Below are 21,454 nucleotides of genomic sequence, written 5' to 3'. Positions count from 1 at the left end.
CGTCTATTCCTTTCCGCAAGCAACTCAAGACCTCATTGTTTTCACTCTAGATCCTGGAATTGCATTGGCAACTCTCACCCGCTTAGCGCTTCAATACCACTGGTCTGAATGAGCTCTTTAAGAATCACAAATACAAATCTAAATACTACAGCCTGAACCGCTGCACAGAATTACACCAATTGTAGTAGAAAGCTATCTATTGGTCCGTGCTTTTTGTGATCTGGTGTAAATCCGTTCAATAGTTTTAGAGCTATTAAAGGAAAAATAAATATAAATATCTAGGGATGTACATCCTCCATGGATCCAACAGTCCCAGTGCTAATATCTGATTGGCTGCCAACACTTCAAGAAGGAAGCGTTGGGACTCGACTTCAGCCGAGTCCCACAAAAAAAAGATTAAAAAAGAAAAGGGGGCAGGATAGGGATACCCTGAGCCCCTTGCCTTGGTGCAGGGGTCCCCCAAGGATCCTGCCAGAGATAAAAAATATTTTTTTTAAAGGACGCTTCATGGAGGCCAGTTGGCTATTTTACTGCTCGTTACACTAAATTTAAATTAATCTCGCACTTTGCCACCACTAAAGCAGCAAAGGCTTGTTCAGCACTATATAAAGAGTTAAGGCGGAATAGTCATATATTAGTTGCCTGTAAAAATCCATTTTGTTCAGTAGACAGAAGAATTATTTATGAATCAGACCCACACTCTTTGTCTTAATATGAAAGAGCTAAGGCAGCCTATGTCTTAACTAAATAAATTGAGACACATATAAAGATGTAAGTACTGAATTATAAAAAACATAATTTTCTACTCTACGTGTTTAAGGGCTGTTTAGCTGACGTGTAGAGCGCCAAACATAAGGGTCTCATTTTGAGTGCATGTTTATCTCAATAGGCCAGGAACGGAAGTTACCAGCCCCATCGTAATTACAAGTCCCAAGGGAACAACGTGGGTCAGGGGCATATCACCTATAGACTCTACCTGCTTCTGCCTGTTAGTAGTAGGTGGAGTTTCAGGGTGTGAAATGATGAACAACCAGTGGGATCAGGGCCATAATTACTGATACTCCTGGTAGTTCTTCACTTCTGAAGGGTCCCTCAGGCTCCTAACCAGTAACTTCATCCTGGAAATTACTAATGTTCCTGGATTATTTAACTCTGGTTACGGGGTTATTGAACACTTGTAATTAGGTCATTAGAACAAGCCAATGGTTTGGAATAGCAGCATCACCACCAAAATAATGTTACATGCACTCAAGCAGCTTCAGATAGCAAAAGTCAGTGTTCATTAGAGGAGTTGCATTGGTTCTTCAAATATTAGTAACGAAATATGCAAGTCAACACTGTGAAAACTGCATGAAAAATCTGCTTAGGAACCGCCTTAATTGCTGATGCTATGCTTATTCTTTAACTTCCATCTTGATGTACACGGCCTCCTCGAAATTCTCAACACCTCCAAAAAGGATTCACAAATTACCAACGCCTGAATAGTTCACATTTCTTGTGTCTATCTCAAGGTACTTTAGTGTTCTCATGAATAAAACGTGCAACTGCGTATCTAAAGTTTTGATTTCTATCATGTGTATTCTCATTTGAAGAGGTATAGGAAGAAAATCATGCAAGTCTGGTGCAGTTAGCATCAAATGTTCAGCATTATATAGGGCACCTGCTGCCAATGTGCATGCAAGCATTACACTTTGCCTAACTATCTAAATACATTTGGGCAAACTTCATTTGGGCATAATTGTTTTTTGTTATCTCTCCAACAACAGTCAAATCATTTGTGACATACATACGGGTAGAACACATATATAGTTTGCTAATTCACTCTGGTACAACAAATCGTTAAAAAAGAGTGTTTGCCATCAGCCTGAACAATTAGGAAACGTTCAATCAAATAATTTGCTTTATTTAATACTACTAGCTACAGTAGCATTAGGCTGTTGATTGAGATTCATGAGAAATCAGTTTGTGTTTTCATTAGCTTTGCATTCCGCTAGTAAGAATTTTGGGATAGGAAGGAGATGGTTGGTACTTGTGCATTTATATTTGTGGACAGTGTCTGGGTCAAAGGCAAAGTCGGATTGTGGCAGTTTCTGTTGTGACCAATGTGGGGTTTATTATATTGTAAAAGTAGAGCTGACAAAACATCATAATAATGAAACTCTTGATAAATGAGCTTACGTGTTAGGTTTTACCTTGTATATAAATTGCTAGGCTTGCCAACAAAGAACTTTACCTGTTCAAAGACTCGTGTCATCAATTCTTTCAAAGAAAATACAGTAAGAAGCGCAACAAATGAGTGGGCTTCAAGTGGGCTTCTGTTTGGTCCTTTTCACCCGTTGCCTTTTATGTATTTTTCATGAGTTGCTCTTGCGTGGATGGGCTGTTCATCAAGGCCATGGTATATTGTGGATGCTTACTTTGTCTCATTTGTGGTCTCATTAGTTTTGCTGATGAGGCATGAAGTAGCCTTTTCATTAGAGCCAGTGAGTGCTCCTTGATGCATTAACTTTAATGTTGGAATGATATCATAATTGCTGGTTTATGGATTTTTCTTTCAGAAATGCATGTTATATGGATTCCATTTAACTCAGCATTATGGCATATAGTTGTGTTTAAAAATTGCCCTTGCCCAATCATGTTTATTTGTTTGATTTTATTATATTATTTTTTGGGTTTACAGCTTTTTTGGATTCCAAGGTAAAATCACACATGCATATAAACTTTCTTAGAGATGCAACAAAAATACATGGCCTTTGTTAAAAAATATCGCTACTTACAATGCACATTTCTGACTCCTCGTAACACTCTTCTTTGAGGATACAACTCAACTGTATTAGTCAAAGCGGCCCAGCTTACATATTTCATATTGCTGTAGCCCAAGATGACACTTCATAATGTGATTTTCTTTAATAAATGAACTGGGACAACACACATAACGTCGCACAAGTATCACGAAGCACTTCATCTAACAAATAGGTTTATCAATGCCTAATGTTAACTTAATTTGATCATTAAAATATTTGATAATCGATTAAATAAATATTTGTCTACTTAGCTATAACTGGCTAGGAGACTGAGGAAACGAAATTCTGGAACAAAACCGTGTGTAAATCTCTCATTATTATTTTGTCTACAGGGAAGGGACAAGCCAGCACGAAAAAGCTTATGGAATACCTTCAAAACACACATTTGAAGTCATTTATTGGTAATGTTAATTCCATTTTGTTTCTGATGGAATGTAAAGAATTGTACTCCATTTGTTCTTGCTTATTTGCAATTCCAAACCAAGCAGCACATCATTTAGGCATAGACGTAATCTCTTTTGATGTAAATTACATCTGGTGTCTGCAGTTTTCAACTGTCCATTTTTGTGTGCTTTAACACTGATGACAATTCTCTACTTCTTCAACACAATTTATGTGCCTTGTTTGTGCCATTAAGTTTTTGTGAAGGGGAATGACATTCATTTTCATTCTACAGCTTTAAAGAACGTTTTATATGTCTTCATCTAGAGGTAATGTCCTATTTCCCAAATGGTGTGCCACTGGCAAAAGATGAAAAAGGCACATAACAAAAGCAAAGGACCAGTGTTCCAATAATAATGCACTTGAGAATATTCATTAATTGTGATTAGCACATGGTCGAAGGGGGCAGCAGCAGGTTGGAAAACCCCTTCTCTGGGTCAGAACTGAAAACGAAAAGCAGCCCTGGCAAATATGTTCATCCTAGCCCTGCTCTCTTCTCCCCTCTCTCTTTCCATCTATCCAGCCATCATTTATTCTCTGTCTCTTCTCTGTCTCTTCTCCCCTCAATTGATCTTTCTCTTTTTCTCTTTCTCCTTCTCTGTTTCCCTCTCTCTCCTTGTCATTCATGCCCAATCCTGGAGGGGACACCTCAGGCAAGGGTAGAACTCACAGGTGGCAGAGTCCAGCGGCACCAGGAGAGCTACAGGAAGTCTTGTGTGTCCCTCAGACTTCAGTAAACAGAAGGAAAGCCAGCAAGCCTTTGGAGTCACTCTGGGTTCAAGTGAGGTGGGTCCAATCCTTGTCCTCAGAAGGGCAGGAATCAGCAGGGCAGCTCAGCAAAGCAGAAAAGCTGTTCCTCAAAACAGTCAATCCAGGCACATTGGCAATTGGTACAGCACAGCAGTCTTTACTCCAGCAGAGTTCTTTCCAGGTCCGGGAGTGTACTGATTTGGCAGGTTAGAGCCCCAGTGTTTATACCCAAGTGCACAGGTCTTCCTTTCACCCCAGCTCTGGTTCCAGACTATCAGTAGGGGGTAATCAGCCCTGTGTGTCAGGACAGGCAGTTCTCTATTAAAGAGATCAGTTTCCAAAGATCACAGGAGGCAGGGAGATCCTCAAAGTAAGTTTTATTTGAAGCTTCATGACATACAACCAGGAGGGCAGCTGGGAGGAAACAAATGTCCCATATTCAAAAAATGCATATTCTCCCCTACATTCCACATTCCTTTTACCCTTCAGTGTTCCACCCACTAGCATTAGCCAAACCCAACATATTTTCATGTGTGTCAGTTCCCCTCCACCCTTCCTGCCCAGGAAGGTCCATCAAGATGCAGATGAGTGCTTCAGACACAACCTTCCTGTGTTTGTGGCTGTCTAGAGAGAATGCACAAAGTGTAGCTGTCACCTACACCAGACATATATTGGAGAGAGGCTGCAAGGCTCACGAAGCAGAAAGAGCAGAGAAATGACCACTTTCTAAAAGCGGGATTTCTAAAATAATAATGCTAAATCCGACTTTACCAGTAAAGAGGATTTATCATTACCATTACAACAATATGAAACATTATAAAGTGACTCCTCCCTGATCATGAATTACAGTTTTAAAGTATTCTAAGGAATTCCCAATGCAGGACTATGAGAGGAGCAGGCCTTACAGTAGTGAAAAATGTGTTTTTCACTACCAGAACATGTAAAACTTAAAAGTCCGTCTTGCCTTTTACTCAGATAGCATCCCCTGCCCTATGGGCTTCCTAGAGCCTACCATAGGGGTGACTTATCTGTAATAAAAGGAGACTTTAAGGCTTGGAAAGGGGTTTTAAATGCCAAGTAAAAGTGGCAGTGAAACGGCACACAGGCTCTGCAGTGGCAGGCCTGAGACATGTTTAACCCCTTCGCTGCCAGGCCTTTTCCCCTCAGGTGCCAGGCCTTTTTTTGGCAATTTGGGACAGTTTGTACTCAGGCCCTCATAACTTTTTGTCCACATAAGCTCCCCACGCCAAATGTGTGTCCTTATTTTTCCAACATCCTAGGGTTTGTAGAGGTACCAAGACCTTGTGGGTTCCCCTGAAGGAGACTAAGAAATTAGCCAAAATACAGCGAAAATTTCATTTTTTTAAAAAAAAAGGGCTGCAGAAGAAGGCTTGTCTTTTTTCCTTGAAAATGGCATCAACAAAGGGTTTGTGGTGCTAAAATCACCAGCTTCCCAGCTCAGCTTTCAGGAACAGGCAGACTTGAATCATAAAACCCAGTTTTTCAACACAATTTTGGCATTTTACTGGGACATACCCCATTTTTACTATTTTATTGTGATTTCAGCCTTCTTTCAGTTAGTGACAAAAATGGGTGGGAAACAAATAGTGGATCCCTATCTTTCTTTGCATGTTACCCCCATTTTGTACCTGTATATCAGCATGTTTATGCCTGTCTCACTGGGAACCTGCTGGCCAGGACCCCAGTGCTCATAGTTTATGGCCTAATGTGTGTGTCTGTGTAGTGCTTAACTGTGTCACTGAGGCTCTGCTAATAAGAACATCGGTGCTTATGCTCTCTCTGCTTTTAAATTTGTCACTATAGACTAGTGACTTCATTTACCAATTTCAATTGGCACACTGGACCCCCCTTATAAGTCCCTAGTATATGGTACCTAGGTACCCACGGCATTGGGGTTCCAGGAGATCCTTATGGGCTGCAGCATTTCTTTTGCCATCCATAAGGAGCTCAGACAAACCCTTTCACAGGACTGCCACTGCAACCTGTGTGAAATAGTGCACACATTATTTCACAGCCATTTTCACTGCACTTAAGTAACTTATAAGTCACCTATATGTTTAACCTTCACTTGCTGAGGTTAGGTGCAAGGTTACTGAGTGTGAGGGCACCCTTGTACTAGCAAAGGTGCCACCACATAGTTCAGGGCCATTTACCGGAACTTTGTGAGTGTGGGGACGCTATTACACGCGTGCGCTACATATAGGTCAATACCTACATGTAGCTTCACAATGGTGACTCCGAATATGGCCATGTAAGGTGTCTAAGATCATGGAATTGTCCCCTCTTCCAAATCTGGTATTGGGTAGCCAATTCCATGCATCCTGGGGACTCCACTATGGACCCACAGTACTGCCAAACCAGCTATCTGAGGCTTGCACTGTAGCTCCAACTGCTGCCACCTCACAGACAGGGTTCTGCCCTCCAGGGGTCTGAGCAGCTGAGTCCCAGGAAGGCAGAACAAAGCATTTCATTTGGGACCAGGGTGTTACACCCTCTCCCTTTGGAAATAGGTGTTACAGGCTGGAGAGGGGAAGCCTCCCCCAGCCTCTGGAAATGCTTTGAAGGGCACAGATGGTGCCCTCCTTGCATAAGCCAGTCTACACCGGTTCAGGGACCCCTTGTACCTGCTCTGGCGCGAATCTGGACAAAGGAAATGGGAGTGACCACTCCCCTGTCCATCACCACCCCAGGGGTGGTGCCCAGAGCTCCTCCAGTGTGTCCCAGACTTCAGCCATCTTACTTTGCAAGATGTGGGGACACCCTGGAGGCCTCTGAGTGGCCAGTGCCAGCAGGTGACATCAGAGACCCCTCCTGATAGGTCCTTACCTGATAAGGTAGCCAATCCCCCTCTCAGGGCTATGTAAGGTCTCTCCTGTGGGTTCTCTTCAGATTCTACTTGCAAGTTTCCAGCAGGAATCCTCTGCAACTACTACTTCATCCTCTGACCTCGGATCAACCGCAGCCTGCTCCAGGAACTGCTGTAACAGCAACAAAGTATCCACAAGGGATACCTTTCCTCTACAACTTCAGCTCCAGCCAGCAAATGTAATAGTTTCCACGGTGTGCACGCTCTGAGGTCTCCCTGTCTTCACTCTGCACCAGAAGGACCGAAGACATTTCCAGTGGGGTGATGAAGTCACTCACCTGCTGAAGCAGACACCTTCTAAGTGGACAACCGGTTCTCTTGGACTCCTCTCCTGGTGACGAGCGTGCTTCTTGGAAAACAGAGGGTGGACCCCATTGATACAGACTGTCCTGAGGTCCTGCTGTCCCAATTTGGAGGAGGTAAGACTTTGCCTTCCCCCAGAATGACAGTACCCCTGTGCACCGTGTCTTCTTCACCTCCTGATGCCTCTGTGCACTATTTGCAAAATTCCTTCATGCACAGCCTGGCCCAGGTCGCCAGCACTCTTTCCTGCGACGCTCAACTCGCTGAGTTGTTTTCCGGCGGCGTGGTACCTTCCTTTGTAGTGCTGCACCAACTGCATTTTGCACCTTCTTTGTCCCCGTGACCTGGGACTCCCATGGGTGCTATCTGGTGCTCTCAGGGTTCTCTGAAGTGCTGAGAGCCCCCTTTTCCTCCTCACACTGAGTTGAGACCCCCAGGTCCCTCCTCAGTCCAGATAGCGCCTACTTGACGCAAAACAGGACTTTGCTGGAACCAAGGCTTGTTGGAGGAATCCAGTGCCAAAACTCGTCTGCATCCAACTTCATGACGTGGGACTTCTAGTGCATCATTCAGGAACCCTCTGACATCTTCCTAGGGTGCAGCCTGCGTCCAACCGGGGACTCTTCTTTTGCACCCTCTTCTGGGTTGGCAGGGGCTCCTGTCCTTCCTGGAACTTCTTTCGAATTCTGGACTTGGCCTCCTTCCTTTGCAGGTCTTCAGGTCCAGGAAACCACCATTTGTTGTTTGCAGACTTGGTTGGTTCTTGTAATAACTCTAATCAAGACTTGTAGTGTGTCCTAAGGAAACTTGCAGTACTCCTGCTTTTCTGGGCTCTTTGGTGGGGTAATTTACTTACCTTTACTGTATTCTTACTCTCCCAGCAATTCTGCACACACTACACTTGTCAAGGGGGGAATTTGTGATTTGCATTCCACTTTCTTAGTATATGGTTTGTGTTGCCCTAGGCCTATTTTCTCCCATTGCATTCTATAGCATTTCCTATTGTTTGCACTATCCTATGTCTAATTATTTACCTTATTTTGGTGTCTAGAGTATATATTGGGGGTCATTACAAGCTAAGCGGTAACTGCTGTGTGGCCGCCAATGCGGCCGCACTCCCACGGACCCCATTACGACATCCCCGCTGGGCCAGCGGGCGCAAACCAGGTTTACGCCCGCCGACCCAGCGGGGATGAGGACGCAACATAGGAGCGGGCTCCTAATGGAGCCGGCGGTGTTGCGGCCGTGCGACGGGTGCAGTAGCACCTGTCGCGCTTTTCACTGTCTGCTCTGCAGACAGTGAAAAGCTGCCCGGGGCCCTGTTAGGGGGCCCCTGCACTGCCCATGCCAGTGGCATGGGCAGTGCAGGGGCCCCCAGGGGCCCCAGGACACCCCTTACCGCCAGCCTCTTCCTGGCGGTGCAAACCGCCAGAAACAGGCTGGCGGTAGGGGAGTCATAATCCCCAGGGCAGCGCTGCTTGCAGCGCTGCCCTGGTGGATTATCACCGCTGGGGCTAAAACGTCGGCAAACCGCCGGCCCTGGCGGTGCGACCGCGGCGCTACCGCCGCGGTCGTAATACAGGTCTCCGTACCGCTAGCCTGTTGGCGGCACGGACGCCACATTACCCCTGGCGGTCTCCGACCGCCAGGGTCGTAATTACCCCCATTGTGTATAATACTTACCTCCAAAAGGAGTATTGCCTCTAAGATATTTTTAGCCTTTTGTCACCCAAATAAATACCTTTATTTTTGGTAACACTGAGTATTGTCTTTACTTGTGTATAAGTACTGTGTAACTGTAAGTGGTACTGCAGGAGCTTTGCATGTCTCCTAGTTCAGCCTAAGCTGCTGTGCTATAGCTACCTCTATCATCTTAAGCTGCTAGAACACTACTACATTTCACTAATAAGGAATAACTGGACCTGATATAAGGTGTAAGTACTCAAGGTACCCACTACCTTCCAGGCCAGCCTCCTGCAGGCTGTCAAGTCTAACACCCTTCGAATCACATATCTCCTGCTCTTCAGCTGTTATCGGAAAGGAAACTCTGCCCAGGCAGAATCAGACGGAAGCAGCTGATCTCTCTTCTAGGGAATGCACGATTCAACTGGACACAAAACTCAGCTCAGGCTATAAATCACCTGAAACTTGTCTAATACTGCAGCGGGTCATTGCTGCATGAGTAGACACAGACAGAACGCAAGATAAACACAAAGAATAAAGGACAGTTACATTATTGCATATACATAGTGAAAGCAAGAAAAATATTTGCTGGAGTATATGGAATCACATAACGAAATAAACACAAGGGGGAGAAAATGAAAGATAATAGAAGCCATGGCAAAGGCTAAAATAGAAAGCTACAAGGGAAACATCAATATCAAAATGTGAGAAAGATTAAATGGGAATGGAAAGAAAAAGGCAATGCGAAAAATAAAGAGATTAAAATGGCTAAATAAAACATTTTTGTTTAGGTGTAATGAACATGTTTAAAAAGTGTTATTGACAAACACAACTTGTACAGTAAGTTCAATAACAGTGCATGCTTGATTAGATTCATATAATAGCTAGGTTTCCAACTACATCCCTATCAAGTTTCCCAGGTCCACTGTGATGTGCTGCTCCAGTCCAGGTGTTTTTCCTTTTAATTCTGGGACCTGTAGTGTTGTTTATTCCACTAAAAAAGGAGTGCAAGTCAGATTCAAAGAAAAACAACATGGACTGGCCCAGCTGAACATACATGGACCTTGACAACTTAGCAACCATGGACCTTACTGGCATTTTAACAGCTTACCCTATATTTTTGGGTGTATGCTAACTAAAAAAAGCTATACAAATAGGTACTTTTTCCTTTTGACATATAAACCTAAAATATGAAGCACACAAAGAAATCCTTTAAAAAATATATTTTTCAGTGATTGTAAGATATTGGATTATTATCTGGGATAGACGACTGCCCACCTTAAGGAATAATCACAAGTCAAGTCAGGGTAGACCTTCAAAGTCATTAATTAATCTGAGATCCATCCTCTGATAGCAATGGTGGCGAGCAGACACGTTTAACTCAGGGCAATGTGTGACATATTTATCCAGTGTCAGAACAGTAATAAAGTCAAAATACCAAGCAATAAAAATCCCAAACTGAATTAGAAACATAGATCAAAATTCCCTAAATAAAATGACATCAAAACAACAAAACTCAATTAAGGGATACGAAAGATATGTATTTTTGGAGATTAAAGTGAAAATGGCACAAAAAAAAATTATGCACCAATGATAATCAATAGTCACAGTAGCATTTTCCCTTGGGACTCAGTTTGTGAAATTGAAGCCAAAATACTTGAGTGGGTCAAGCTGGCAGGGTGTATTCGACGATGGTTTCCCTGAGGCTGAATTACTTCTCGCATAGGGCCCCCTGATTTACTGCTGTGGAGAAGCTCTGAGTGGGAGAAACCTCTTTCTTTAACCCAGCAGGGCAGCGCCTTCGGTGGATAGACTGGTTTGGTTCATTACGGTTCTCCAGATGTCTGGTTATCTAAAATGTTTCTAGGTCCCAGCTTTTCAGAGGTGGTATGGCAAGTCCAGTTAGACACATCCCAGGTTTCCAGGACCTGGGGAACAGCATTCGGGAGTCAAGGCTTGCTCCAGCAGGTTCCAGGTCAGGTCCAGTTGTTACTGGTCACGTGGGTACTTCACAGAAAAGACCACTTGCAGCTTGTTGTGGTCCTTTAGCTACACAGGAGGTCAGCCAACTGACTCTTAGAATTCACTTTTTTGACCTGGGAATAAGGGGAAGCTGATCCAGGCCCTCAAGGCTCTTCTTAGGTTACATACAGCAGGTCCACCCCTCTTCTGTTCTTCCACAGGTCCCTAAAGTGTTCTAAAAAGGGTGCCTGGAGGGGTCGCATTTATGCCTGACACCAACGAGTGGGTGTTTCCTGACACCTCCCTAAGAAAATGGGTAAATGGTCTGTAAGAAACTGGGTTACTAGTTGAGGGGTGTGGAACCCTTTTCAAGCAGCAACCACAATTCTTCTCAGGGTGAAGTCACAAGCAAACCCTAATTTAACCTGTGCGCAACCTTCAGTAGCTTGGTACAGAGTAGTTAGGCTTAACTCAGAGGCGATGTGTAAAGTATTTGTGCAACACTTCCAACAGTATCACAGTGAAAACACACAACAAAAGGATCCCACACCAGTTTAGACAAATACAGTATTTTTAATAAATAAAATAAGACCAAAATGACAAAAATGAAACCATTGGAACCAGAGATATGCAGTTTTCAAGATTTTAGTAAAAATAGTGCCAAAAAGCACAAAGTGCCAACTGGGGATATCTGGTCACGTCGGACCAGGACAAAGTCACAAGTTCAGCCTGACAGCAATGGAGCACGGGCCAGCTAAAGGGACGCAGATACTCCAGCTGAACATAGTCCCTTAAATTCTGGATTGCAGAGCGGTGCAAGGATCCGTATTGAAGATGTGTCGCACAGCCGAAGTGATGTATTGTGTCCTAGATGCTGCAAGGCGGTGGTGTGAGGTCTTCATCATTGTAGAGAATCCCAACAATGAGGGCTTGAGATGTGAAGTCTAGCATCGAGGATGTGTTGTGAAGTAGGGGAGATGCATCGGTTTTGATGAGTTGTGAGGCTGTGATACGGACAGTGTCATCAAGGCTGACGCTCCAAGGTGCATTGTGCAGCGGCAGTTCCGATGAGGCAATTGGCTGAGGAGATGCAAGTCTTTGTAGCAGTATCAATCATTGCAGCAGTGTCTATGTGTTGGTTCAGCTTATGGTTTTGCCATGCAGCAGAGGAGATGTGTCCGTTCAGCTCCATTTACAGAGGCTGGCAAAGCACCTTAGGTCTACTTCCAAGGGTCCTGGACTGGGGTGGAATCACTAGGCAGGGCAGATCCACAAATAGCAGAGTTGAGGTGTTGGATTCAAGGTTCTTGGAGCCTTCTCTCCCTAAGACTCTAGTCAAGAGGCCAGTCAACAAGTCCTTTGTGGTCCTGGATGTACAACAGATGCAGGTCCAGTCCTTCTCACCCAGGTAGGAGGGCAGCAGGCAGCCAGTCTGCACAGCAGAGAAGCAGTCCAGCAGAGTGGCAGTTCTTTCAGCAGCACAGCAGTCCTTCTTCCTTGCAGAGTATCTTCAGATCCAGAAGTGTACTGAAGAGTTAGTGTCTCAGGTCCAATATTTCTACCTGGTTCTCTTTCACTGGAAGGTGGGAGAAGCTTCTTGAAATTCCCTTTGCAGTCCCCATGCATCCGGCCATCCCTGCTCTGGTTCTAAACTAACTAAAGGGGGTATGCAATTCTTTGTGTGGCAGCAGGACACAGCCTATTCAAGTGTAAGCAGGGCTGGGCTCAGCTTCACCCTCCCTTCCTGCCAGTGATGGCCCATTCAGGCACACTTAGGCACTCTATTGTGGGTGGTTCCCTAGGGGGCCCAACTCTCAGCTACACCGTCATGTGACCCAGAGACAGGCTACAGGCACTAAGGGCCATATGTACAAACATTTTTAGTAGCCGCAAATGGCGAATTGGGCCGTTTGCAACCGCTAAATAGCCTTTTGACATGTACTAACCTTATTTTGTGACTCGGTATTAGGAAGGGGTGTGTTAGGGTGTCCCTTCCTAATAGCAAGTCACAAGGGCCTGTATGAATGTTTTGTGAGCTATAGTATTTGGTATCCCCTAGTTTCTAGGATCAGGACTTGCAATTTGACATGGTCTCATGTTGACTTGGTAAACACAGTATGTGTCTGCTAAATAGCACCCTCCCTTGAGTTTTCGAACACGGTTTACTGTGGTTATGCCAAAAATGATGGATCATGCATTGCTGCATTATCTTGTATCCCCTGCTTTTCACAGGTTACCGTTTAGGTATCAACCAATTGAATTCACCTTTTATTTGCAGCAGATTACAGTATATTTTCACAGTTTTTAATTCATTCCACAAGCTTTCACATCAAGTTCCTTTGTGGGATGCCAAGCATAGTGCCTTATAGGTGCTATAATATTTGGTATCCCGTAGGCTGCTAGGATTAGAACGTGACAGGATACAATTTGACAGGGTTTTATGTTGGCTGGGAGAACACAGTGTTTTGCTGTCAAACTTCACCTTTTCTTGTGTTTTCTAACGCAGTTTACTATGGAGATACCAAATATTATGGCTAGGCTCATGCATTGCTGTAATATCTTGTATCCCCTACTTTTTGTTGGTTACCCTTTAGCCATTGACCAATTGAAGTTGCCTTTTATTTGATAACAGACAGTATCTTTTTGCATTTTTGATTTCAGTGCACAAGCATTCACATCTGGTTCCTTTGGGGACACCAAATATAATGGCTCACATGCGCTATTACATGTGGTATCCCCTAGGTTTCTATGGTTAGAATTTACAGGATTCGGTTTGACATGGTCTCATGTTCGCTTAATGAAAACATTATTTTTCTGCTATATAGCACATATCTTTGCATTTTCCATTATCTTTGTCTATGGTTGTACCACATAGTATAGTTTCCTCATTGCTGTAATATCTGGGATCCCCTACTTTTCAAGGGTTCTCTTATAGCCACTGACCAATTGATGTTGCCTTTTATTTGACAGCAGGTTACTGTATCGTGTTCACATTTTTTATTTCATTCCACAAGCTTTCACATCCTGTTCCTTTGGGGATACTAAGTATAATAACCTGCATGGGCTATAATATTTGGTATCCACTAGGTTTCTAGGGTTAGAACGTACCAGGGTACAATTTGACATGCTCTTATGTTGACTGGATAAACACAGTATTTGTCTGCCAAACAGCACCCTTGCTTGAGTTTTGCAACACCGTTTGCTATGGGTACCAATTTTATGGCTCATGCATTGCTGTAATATCTCATATCCCCTAATTTTCATGGGTTACCCATTATCATTGACCAATTGAAGGTGCCTTTTATTTGACAGCAGATTACAGTGCTTTTCACATTTTTGATTTTATTCCAGAAGGTTTCACATCCTGTTCCTTTGGGGATACCAAATATTGTGGTCAAAATACACTTGAATATTTGCAATCCCCTAGGTTTCTAGGGTTAGAACTTACCAGGAAACAGTTTGACATGGTCTTATGTTGACTGGGTAAACACAGTATTTATCTGCTAAAGAGCACCTTTCCTTGAGCTTTCCAACACTGTTTACTATGGGATTACCAAATATCATGGCTCATGCATTGCTATAATATCTCGTATCTCCTACTTTTCATGGACTACCCTTTAGCCATTGACTAGTTGAAGTTGCCTTTTATTTGATAGCAGATTACAGTAACTTTTAGAATTCTTAATTTCATTAAACAAGCTTTCACATCCAGTTCCTTTGGAGACATCAATTAGAATGCCTCATAGGACTATAAGTTTTGCTATTGCCAAGGTTTCTAGGCTTAGAACATAACAGGATTACATTTGACATGGCATTAAATTGGCTTTTAGCCACTGACCAATTGAAGTTGCCTTTTATTTGATAGCTTATTACAGTATTTCTTCATATTTTTCATTTCATTGTACAAACTTTAACATCCAATTGCCTTTGGGTATACCAAATATAATGGCCCATATAGGTTATAAAAGGATACAATTTGACACATTTTTTATTTAATTCCAAAAGCTTTCACATTCAGTTCCTATGGTAAAACCAAACAGAATGTCTCATGGGGATATAGGTTTTGGTATCCCCTAGGTTTCTAGGGTTAGAACTTGACAGGATTCAATTTGACATGGTCTTACGTTGGGTGGGTAAACTCAGAATTTGTCTGCCATATTGCACCCTTCCCTTTTCCAACCTCTTTTGCTTTGGGAATACCACATATTATGGCTCCTGCATTGCAGTAATGTCTGTCATTCCCTACTTTTCAAAGGTTACCTCTTTTAGCCACTGACCAATTGAAGGTGTTTTTTTAATAGCAGATTACAGTATATTTTCACATTCTTTATTTAATTCCAGAAGCTTTCACATCTGGTTCCATTCGGGATACCAAATATTATGGCCCATACAGGCTATTATATTTGGAGTCCCCTAGCTGGGTAAACACAGTATTTGTCTGCCAAACAGCACCCTTGCTTGAGTTTTGCAACACCGTTTGCTATGGGCAAACATAAATATTATGGCTCATGCAATGCTGTAATATCTCATATCCCCTACTTTTCATGGGTTACCCGTTACCATTGACCAATTGAAGGTGCCTTTTATTTGATAGCGGATTACAGTGTCTTTTCACATCTTTGATTTATTTCCAGAGAGTTTCACATCCAGTACCTTTGGGGATACCAAATGTTATGGCCAATATATGCTTGAATGTTTGCAATCTCTTAGGTTTCTAGGGTTAGAGCTTACTAGGATACAATTTGACATGCACTTATATTGGCTGGGCAACACACTATTTGCCTTCCAAATAGCACCCTTCCTTGTCTTTTCAAACACAGTTTACTATGGTGTTACCAAATATTATGGTGCATGCATTTCTGTAATATCTCACATCCCCTACTTCTTATGGGTTACTCTTTCACCATTAACCAATAGAAGTTCCCTTTTATTTGATAGCAGATTACAGTATCTTTTCACATTTTTGATTTCATTCCACAAGCGTTCATATCCGGTTCCTTTGGGATACCAACAATAATGGCACATGTGGGCTATATTATGTGGTATGCTCTAGGTTTCTATGGTTGGAACTTATAGGAAACAAATTGACATGGTCTCATGTTGGCTGGGTGAAAACAATTTTTCTGCTATATAGCACTCTTCCAACATCTTTTGTTTTGGGTAAACCACATATTATGGCTCCTCATTGCTGTTACATCTGGCATCCCCTGGGGCTCTAGGGTTAGAATTTATGAGGCTATTTATTTTGACTCAGTCAACAGAGTATTTATCTGGTAAACAGAACCCTTTACTGAGTTTTCCAACATGGTTTACCAAATAGTGTGGTTCATACATTGCTGCAATAACTTGTATCCCCTACTTTTCATGGATTATCCTTTAGCCATTGACCAATTGAAGTTGCCTTTTATTTGATAGCAGATTACAGTATCTTTTCACATTTTTTATTTCACTCCACAAGCTTTCACATCCGGTTCCTTTGGGGGATACAAAACAACATGTCCCATATGGGCTATAATATTTGCTTTTCCATGGGTTTCTAGGGTTAAATCTGATACAATTTGAAATGCTCTTATGTTAGCTGGGTGAACTCAGTATTTTTCTGCTAAATAGCACCCTTCATTGTGTTTTCCATCATCTTTTACTTTGGGTATACCACATATCACAGCTTCTGCATTGCTCTAATGGCTGGTATCCCCTTCTTTTCAAGGATTACATTGGATCCAAAAATCAGCCGAAGCAGCCTTTTATTTGATTGCAGATTACATTATCTGTTCACATTTTTAATTTAATTCCACAAGCGTTCACATCTGGTTACTTTGGGGATACAAATGACTTGTCCCTCACTGGCTATAATATTTGGTATCCCCTCTGTTTCTAGGGTTAGAACTTACAAGGATGCATTTTAACATGCTTTCTTGTTGACTAGGTAAAGACTAGGGCTGGGCAGACCTCGCAAAGTTTCAGTCTGCAGAATTACTTGGAGTCAACTAAAATACCGCAGAGTACTACAAGTGGGCAGAAGTCGGTAGATCGTGCTGCCCGAGCTGTTTTTAAGTGCAGTGAGCTTGTTCCTCACTGAGAAATCAGCATGAACTGCACCACATGTAATGACAGAGGGTGCTCCTCTTCAAGCTTTTTACTGCAGCTCTAGTAGATTTTCTACTCAAGTGGCAGCTTTACCAATGCGTACGGTTCCAATCACCAGAGTTCCGAAAATCTCGCTGGCTGCTCTCCTGGCTCCCAAAAATCACATTAGAGGACATCAATTCTTGCTTGTCCACTTACCGTTTGTGAGTCACACGCAAGGAAAAATTCTGCCATGCAGCACGGTGTGGAATTTAGTGGGAGTTCCGTATTACATGCGTAACGAGGAGTGGCTAAAACTCTGCAAAGTCAGCTGGCGTAGCAGAATTCTACACTCACCCCTAGTAAATATAGTGCTTGTCTTGCTAATAGCACTCTTCAATACGTTTTCCAGCATGGCTTACTATAGGGATACCAAATATACCAAATATTATGTCTCATGCATTGCTGTAATACCTTGTATCGTCTACTTTCATGGATTATCCTTCAGCCGTCAACAAATTCAAGTTCTCTTTTATTTGATAGCAGATTACTGTATCTTTTTTTCATTTTTGATTTCATTCCACAAGCTTTCACATCTGTTTCCTTTCTTTCGGGGATACCAAATATAATGGCCCATATGTGCTATAATATTTAGGGCCTCATTAAGAGTTTGGCGGTCAGACTGACAAACCGCCATGGTGGCGGCCACCAAAAGACCGCCATGTTGGCAGTGTTACAGACCGCCGTATTACGAGTTACAAAGGTAGGACTGGCAAAGGCCAGCCAAAAACCCGACCCCTCAAGGACTCTGGAGGATGGGAAATAGTCAGTCCAACCCCAGGCACCGCCGGCCCGTCAACCTATCACCGAACCTTTTACAAGTCAAAAATCTAAGTAGCGGTTTTGCCATTGCCGTTTTCTAATGGTGGTTCAAACCGCGGCGGTCACCACAGTAAAACACAACACCACATTGGATGCATTTGAAAACAACAGAGCTGACACACATTTTCACACTCAACACACCTGCAAAGCACACTATAAAACACACCCCTTCCCACACTACAATCCTTTGCAACTCCCACGTAAAATACACCATCCAGAGTGCTCACCAAAACAAACTTTCAAATGAAATAGGCACCCCACCATCTCTCACTCAGCACACATCCCACACCCTCAACACACCCACATCACACACATTTGCACATCTCCATTGTACATACTCCCCGTCATCTGTTAACCCCTTCGCTGCCAGGCCTTTTCCCCCTCCTGTGCCAGGCCTTTTTTTGCCTATTTGGGGCAGTTCGCGCTTAGGCCCTCATAACTTTTTGTCCACATAAGCTAACCAAGCCAAATTTGCGTCCTTTTTTTCCAACATCCTAGGGATTCTAGAGGTACCCAGACTTTGTAGGTTCTCTTGAAGGAGGCCAAGAAATTGGCCAAAATACAGTGAAAATTTCGTTTTTTTTTAAAAAAATGGAAAAAGTGGCTGCAGAAGAAGGCTTGTGGATTTCCCCCTGAAAATGGCATCAACAAAGGGTTTGTAGTGCTAAACTCAGCAGCTTCCTAGCTTTCAGGAACAGGCAGACTTGAAACAGAAAACCCAATTTTTCAACACAATTTTGGCATTTTACTGGGGCATACCCCATTTTTGCAATTTTTTGTGCTTTCAGCCTCCTTCCAGTCAGTGACAGGAATGGGCATGAAACCAATGCTGGATCCCAGAAACCTAACCATTTCTGAAAAGTAGACAAAATTCTGAATTCAGCAAGGGGTCATTTGTGTAGATCCTACAAGGGTTTCCTACAGAAAATAACAGCTGAAAAAGAAAAATATTGAAATTGAGGTGAAAAAAACATCAATTTTTCTCTACGTTTTACTCTGTAACTTTTCCCTGCAATGTCAGATTATGGAAAGCAATATACCGTTAAGTCTGCTGGACTCCTCTGGTTGCGGGGATATATAGGGCTTGTAGGTTCATCAAGAACCCGAGGAACCCAGAGCCAATAAATGAGCTGCACCCTGCAGTGCGTTTTCATTCTATACCGGGTATACAGCAATTCATTTGCTGAAATATAAAGAGTAAAAAATTGCTATCAAGAAAACCTTTGCATTTCCAAAAAGGGCACAAGATAAGGTGCTGAGGAGCAGTGGTTATTTGCACATCTCTGAATTCCGGGGTGACCATACAAGCATGTGAATTATAGGGAATTTCTCAAATAGATGTCTTTTTTACACACTCTCCTATATTTGGAAGGAAAAAATGTAGAGAAAGACAAGGGGCAATAGCACTTGTTTTGCTAATCTATGTTCCCCCAAGTCTCCCGATCAAAATGATACCTCATTTGCGTGGGTAGGCCTAGCGCCCGCGACAGGAAACGCCCCAAAGCGCAATGTGGACACATCCAAAATTTTGGGAGAAAACAGAGGTGTTTTTTGCGAAGTGCCTACCTGTAGATTTTGGCCTCTAGCTCAGCCGGCACCTAGGGAAACCTACCAAACCTGTGCATTTCTGAAAACTAGAGACCTAGGGGAATCCAAGGAGGGGTGACTTGCGGGGCTCGGACCAGGTTCTGTTACCCAGAATCCTTTGCAAACCTCAAAATTTGGCTAAAAAATCACATGTCCCTCACATTTCTGTGGCAGAAAGTTCTGGAATCTGAGAGGAGCTACAAATTTCCTTCCACCCAGCGTTCCCCCAAGTCTCCCGATAAAAATGATACCTCACTTGCGTGGGAAGGCCTAGCGCCGGCGACAGGAAACACCCCAAAGCGCAACGTGAACACATCCTAAATTTTGGAAAAAAACAGAGGTGTTTTTTGCGAAGTGCCTACCTGTAGATTTTGGCCTCTAGCTCAGCCGGCACCTAGGGAAACCTACCAAACCTGTGCATTTCTGAAAACTAGAGACCTAGGGGAATCCAAGGAGGGGTGACTTGCGGGGCTCGGACCAGGTTCTGTTACCCAGAATCCTTTGCAAACCTCAAAATTTGGCTAAAAAATCACATGTCCCTCACATTTCTGTGGCAGAAAGTTCTGGAATCTGAGAGGAGCTACAAATTTCCTTCCACCCAGCGTTCCCCCAAGTCTCCCGATAAAAATGATACCTCACTTGCGTGGGTAGGCCTAGCGCCGGCGACAGGAAACACCCCAAAGCGCAACGTGGACACATCCTAAATTTTGGAAAAAAACAGAGGTGTTTTTTGCGAAGTGCCTACCTGTAGATTTTGGCCTCTAGCTCAGCCGGCACCTAGGGAAACCTACCAAACCTGTGCATTTCTGAAAACTAGAGACCTAGGAGAATCCAAGAAGGGGTGACTTGCGGGGCTCGGACCAGGTTCTGTAACCCAGAATCCTTTGCAAACCTCAAAATTTAGCTAAAAAAACACATGTCCCTCACATTTCTGTGGCAGAAAGTTCTGGAATCTGAGAGGAGCTACAAATTTCCTTCCACTCAGCGTTCCCCCAAGTCTCCCGATAAAAATGATACCTCACTTGCGTGGGTAGGCCTAGCGCCGGCGACAGGAAACACCCCAAAGCGCAACGTGGACACATCCTAAATTTTGGAAAAAAACAGAGGTGTTTTTTGCGAAGTGCCTACCTGTAGATTTTGGCCTCTAGCTCAGCCGGCACCTAGGGAAACCTACCAAACCTGTGCATTTCTGAAAACTAGAGACCTAGGGGAATCCAAGGAGGGGTGACTTGCGGGGCTCTGACCAGGTTCTGTTACCCAGAATCCTTTGCAAACCTCAAAATTTGGCTAAAAAAACACATGTCCCTCACATTTCTGTGGCAGAAAGTTCTGGAATCTGAGAGGAGCTACAAATTTCCTTCCACCCAGCGTTCCCCCAAGTCTCCCGATAAAAATGATACCTCACTTGCGTGGGTAGGCCTAGCGCCGGCGACAGGAAACACCCCAAAGCGCAACGTGGACACATCCTAAATTTTGGAAAAAAACAGAGGTGTTTTTTGCGAAGTGCCTACCTGTAGATTTTGGCCTGTAGCTCAGCCGGCACCTAGGGAAACCTACCAAACCTGTGCATTTCTGAAAACTAGAGACCTAGGGGAATCCAAGGAGGGGTGACTTGCGGGGCTCGGACCAGGTTCTGTTACCCAGAATCCTTTGCAAACCTCAAAATTTGGCTAAAAAAACACATGTCCCTCACATTTCTGTGGCAGAAAGTTCTGGAATCTGAGAGGAGCTACAAATTTCCTTCCACCCAGCGTTCCCCCAAGTCTCCCGATAAAAATGATACCTCACTTGCGTGGGTAGGCCTAGCGCCGGCGACAGGAAACACCCCAAAGCGCAACGTGGACACATCCTAAATTTTGGAAAAAAACAGAGGTGTTTTTTGCGAAGTGCCTACCTGTAGATTTTGGCCTCTAGCTCAGCCGGCACCTAGGGAAACCTACCAAACCTGTGCATTTCTGAAAACTAGAGACCTAGGGGAATCCAAGGAGGGGTGACTTGCGGGGCTCGGACCAGGTTCTGTTACCCAGAATCCTTTGCAAACCTCAAAATTTGGCTAAAAAAACACATGTCCCTCACATTTCTGTGGCAG

At 43.5% G+C, this 21,454-nt stretch overlaps 1 protein-coding gene across 1 annotated transcript in view; it reads left to right on the top strand.

The window, feature by feature from the left end:
• The window catches only part of LOC138249169 (acetylserotonin O-methyltransferase-like), a 640,042-nt gene that overhangs the window by 317,300 nt on the left and 301,288 nt on the right, over nt 1-21,454 (top strand). Inside the window, exon 4 of the mRNA XM_069203173.1 lies at nt 3,137-3,205. Within this exon, the coding sequence (XP_069059274.1) occupies nt 3,137-3,205 (69 nt within the window). The remainder of the gene's footprint in view (nt 1-3,136; nt 3,206-21,454) is intronic.

The sequence above is a fragment of the Pleurodeles waltl genome, chromosome 8, assembly GCF_031143425.1.
Source record: "Pleurodeles waltl isolate 20211129_DDA chromosome 8, aPleWal1.hap1.20221129, whole genome shotgun sequence".
Classification (NCBI taxonomy): domain Eukaryota; kingdom Metazoa; phylum Chordata; class Amphibia; order Caudata; family Salamandridae; genus Pleurodeles; species Pleurodeles waltl.
The sequence above is the reverse complement of the archived record's forward strand: the minus strand, read 5'-3'. Positions and strand labels throughout refer to the sequence as shown.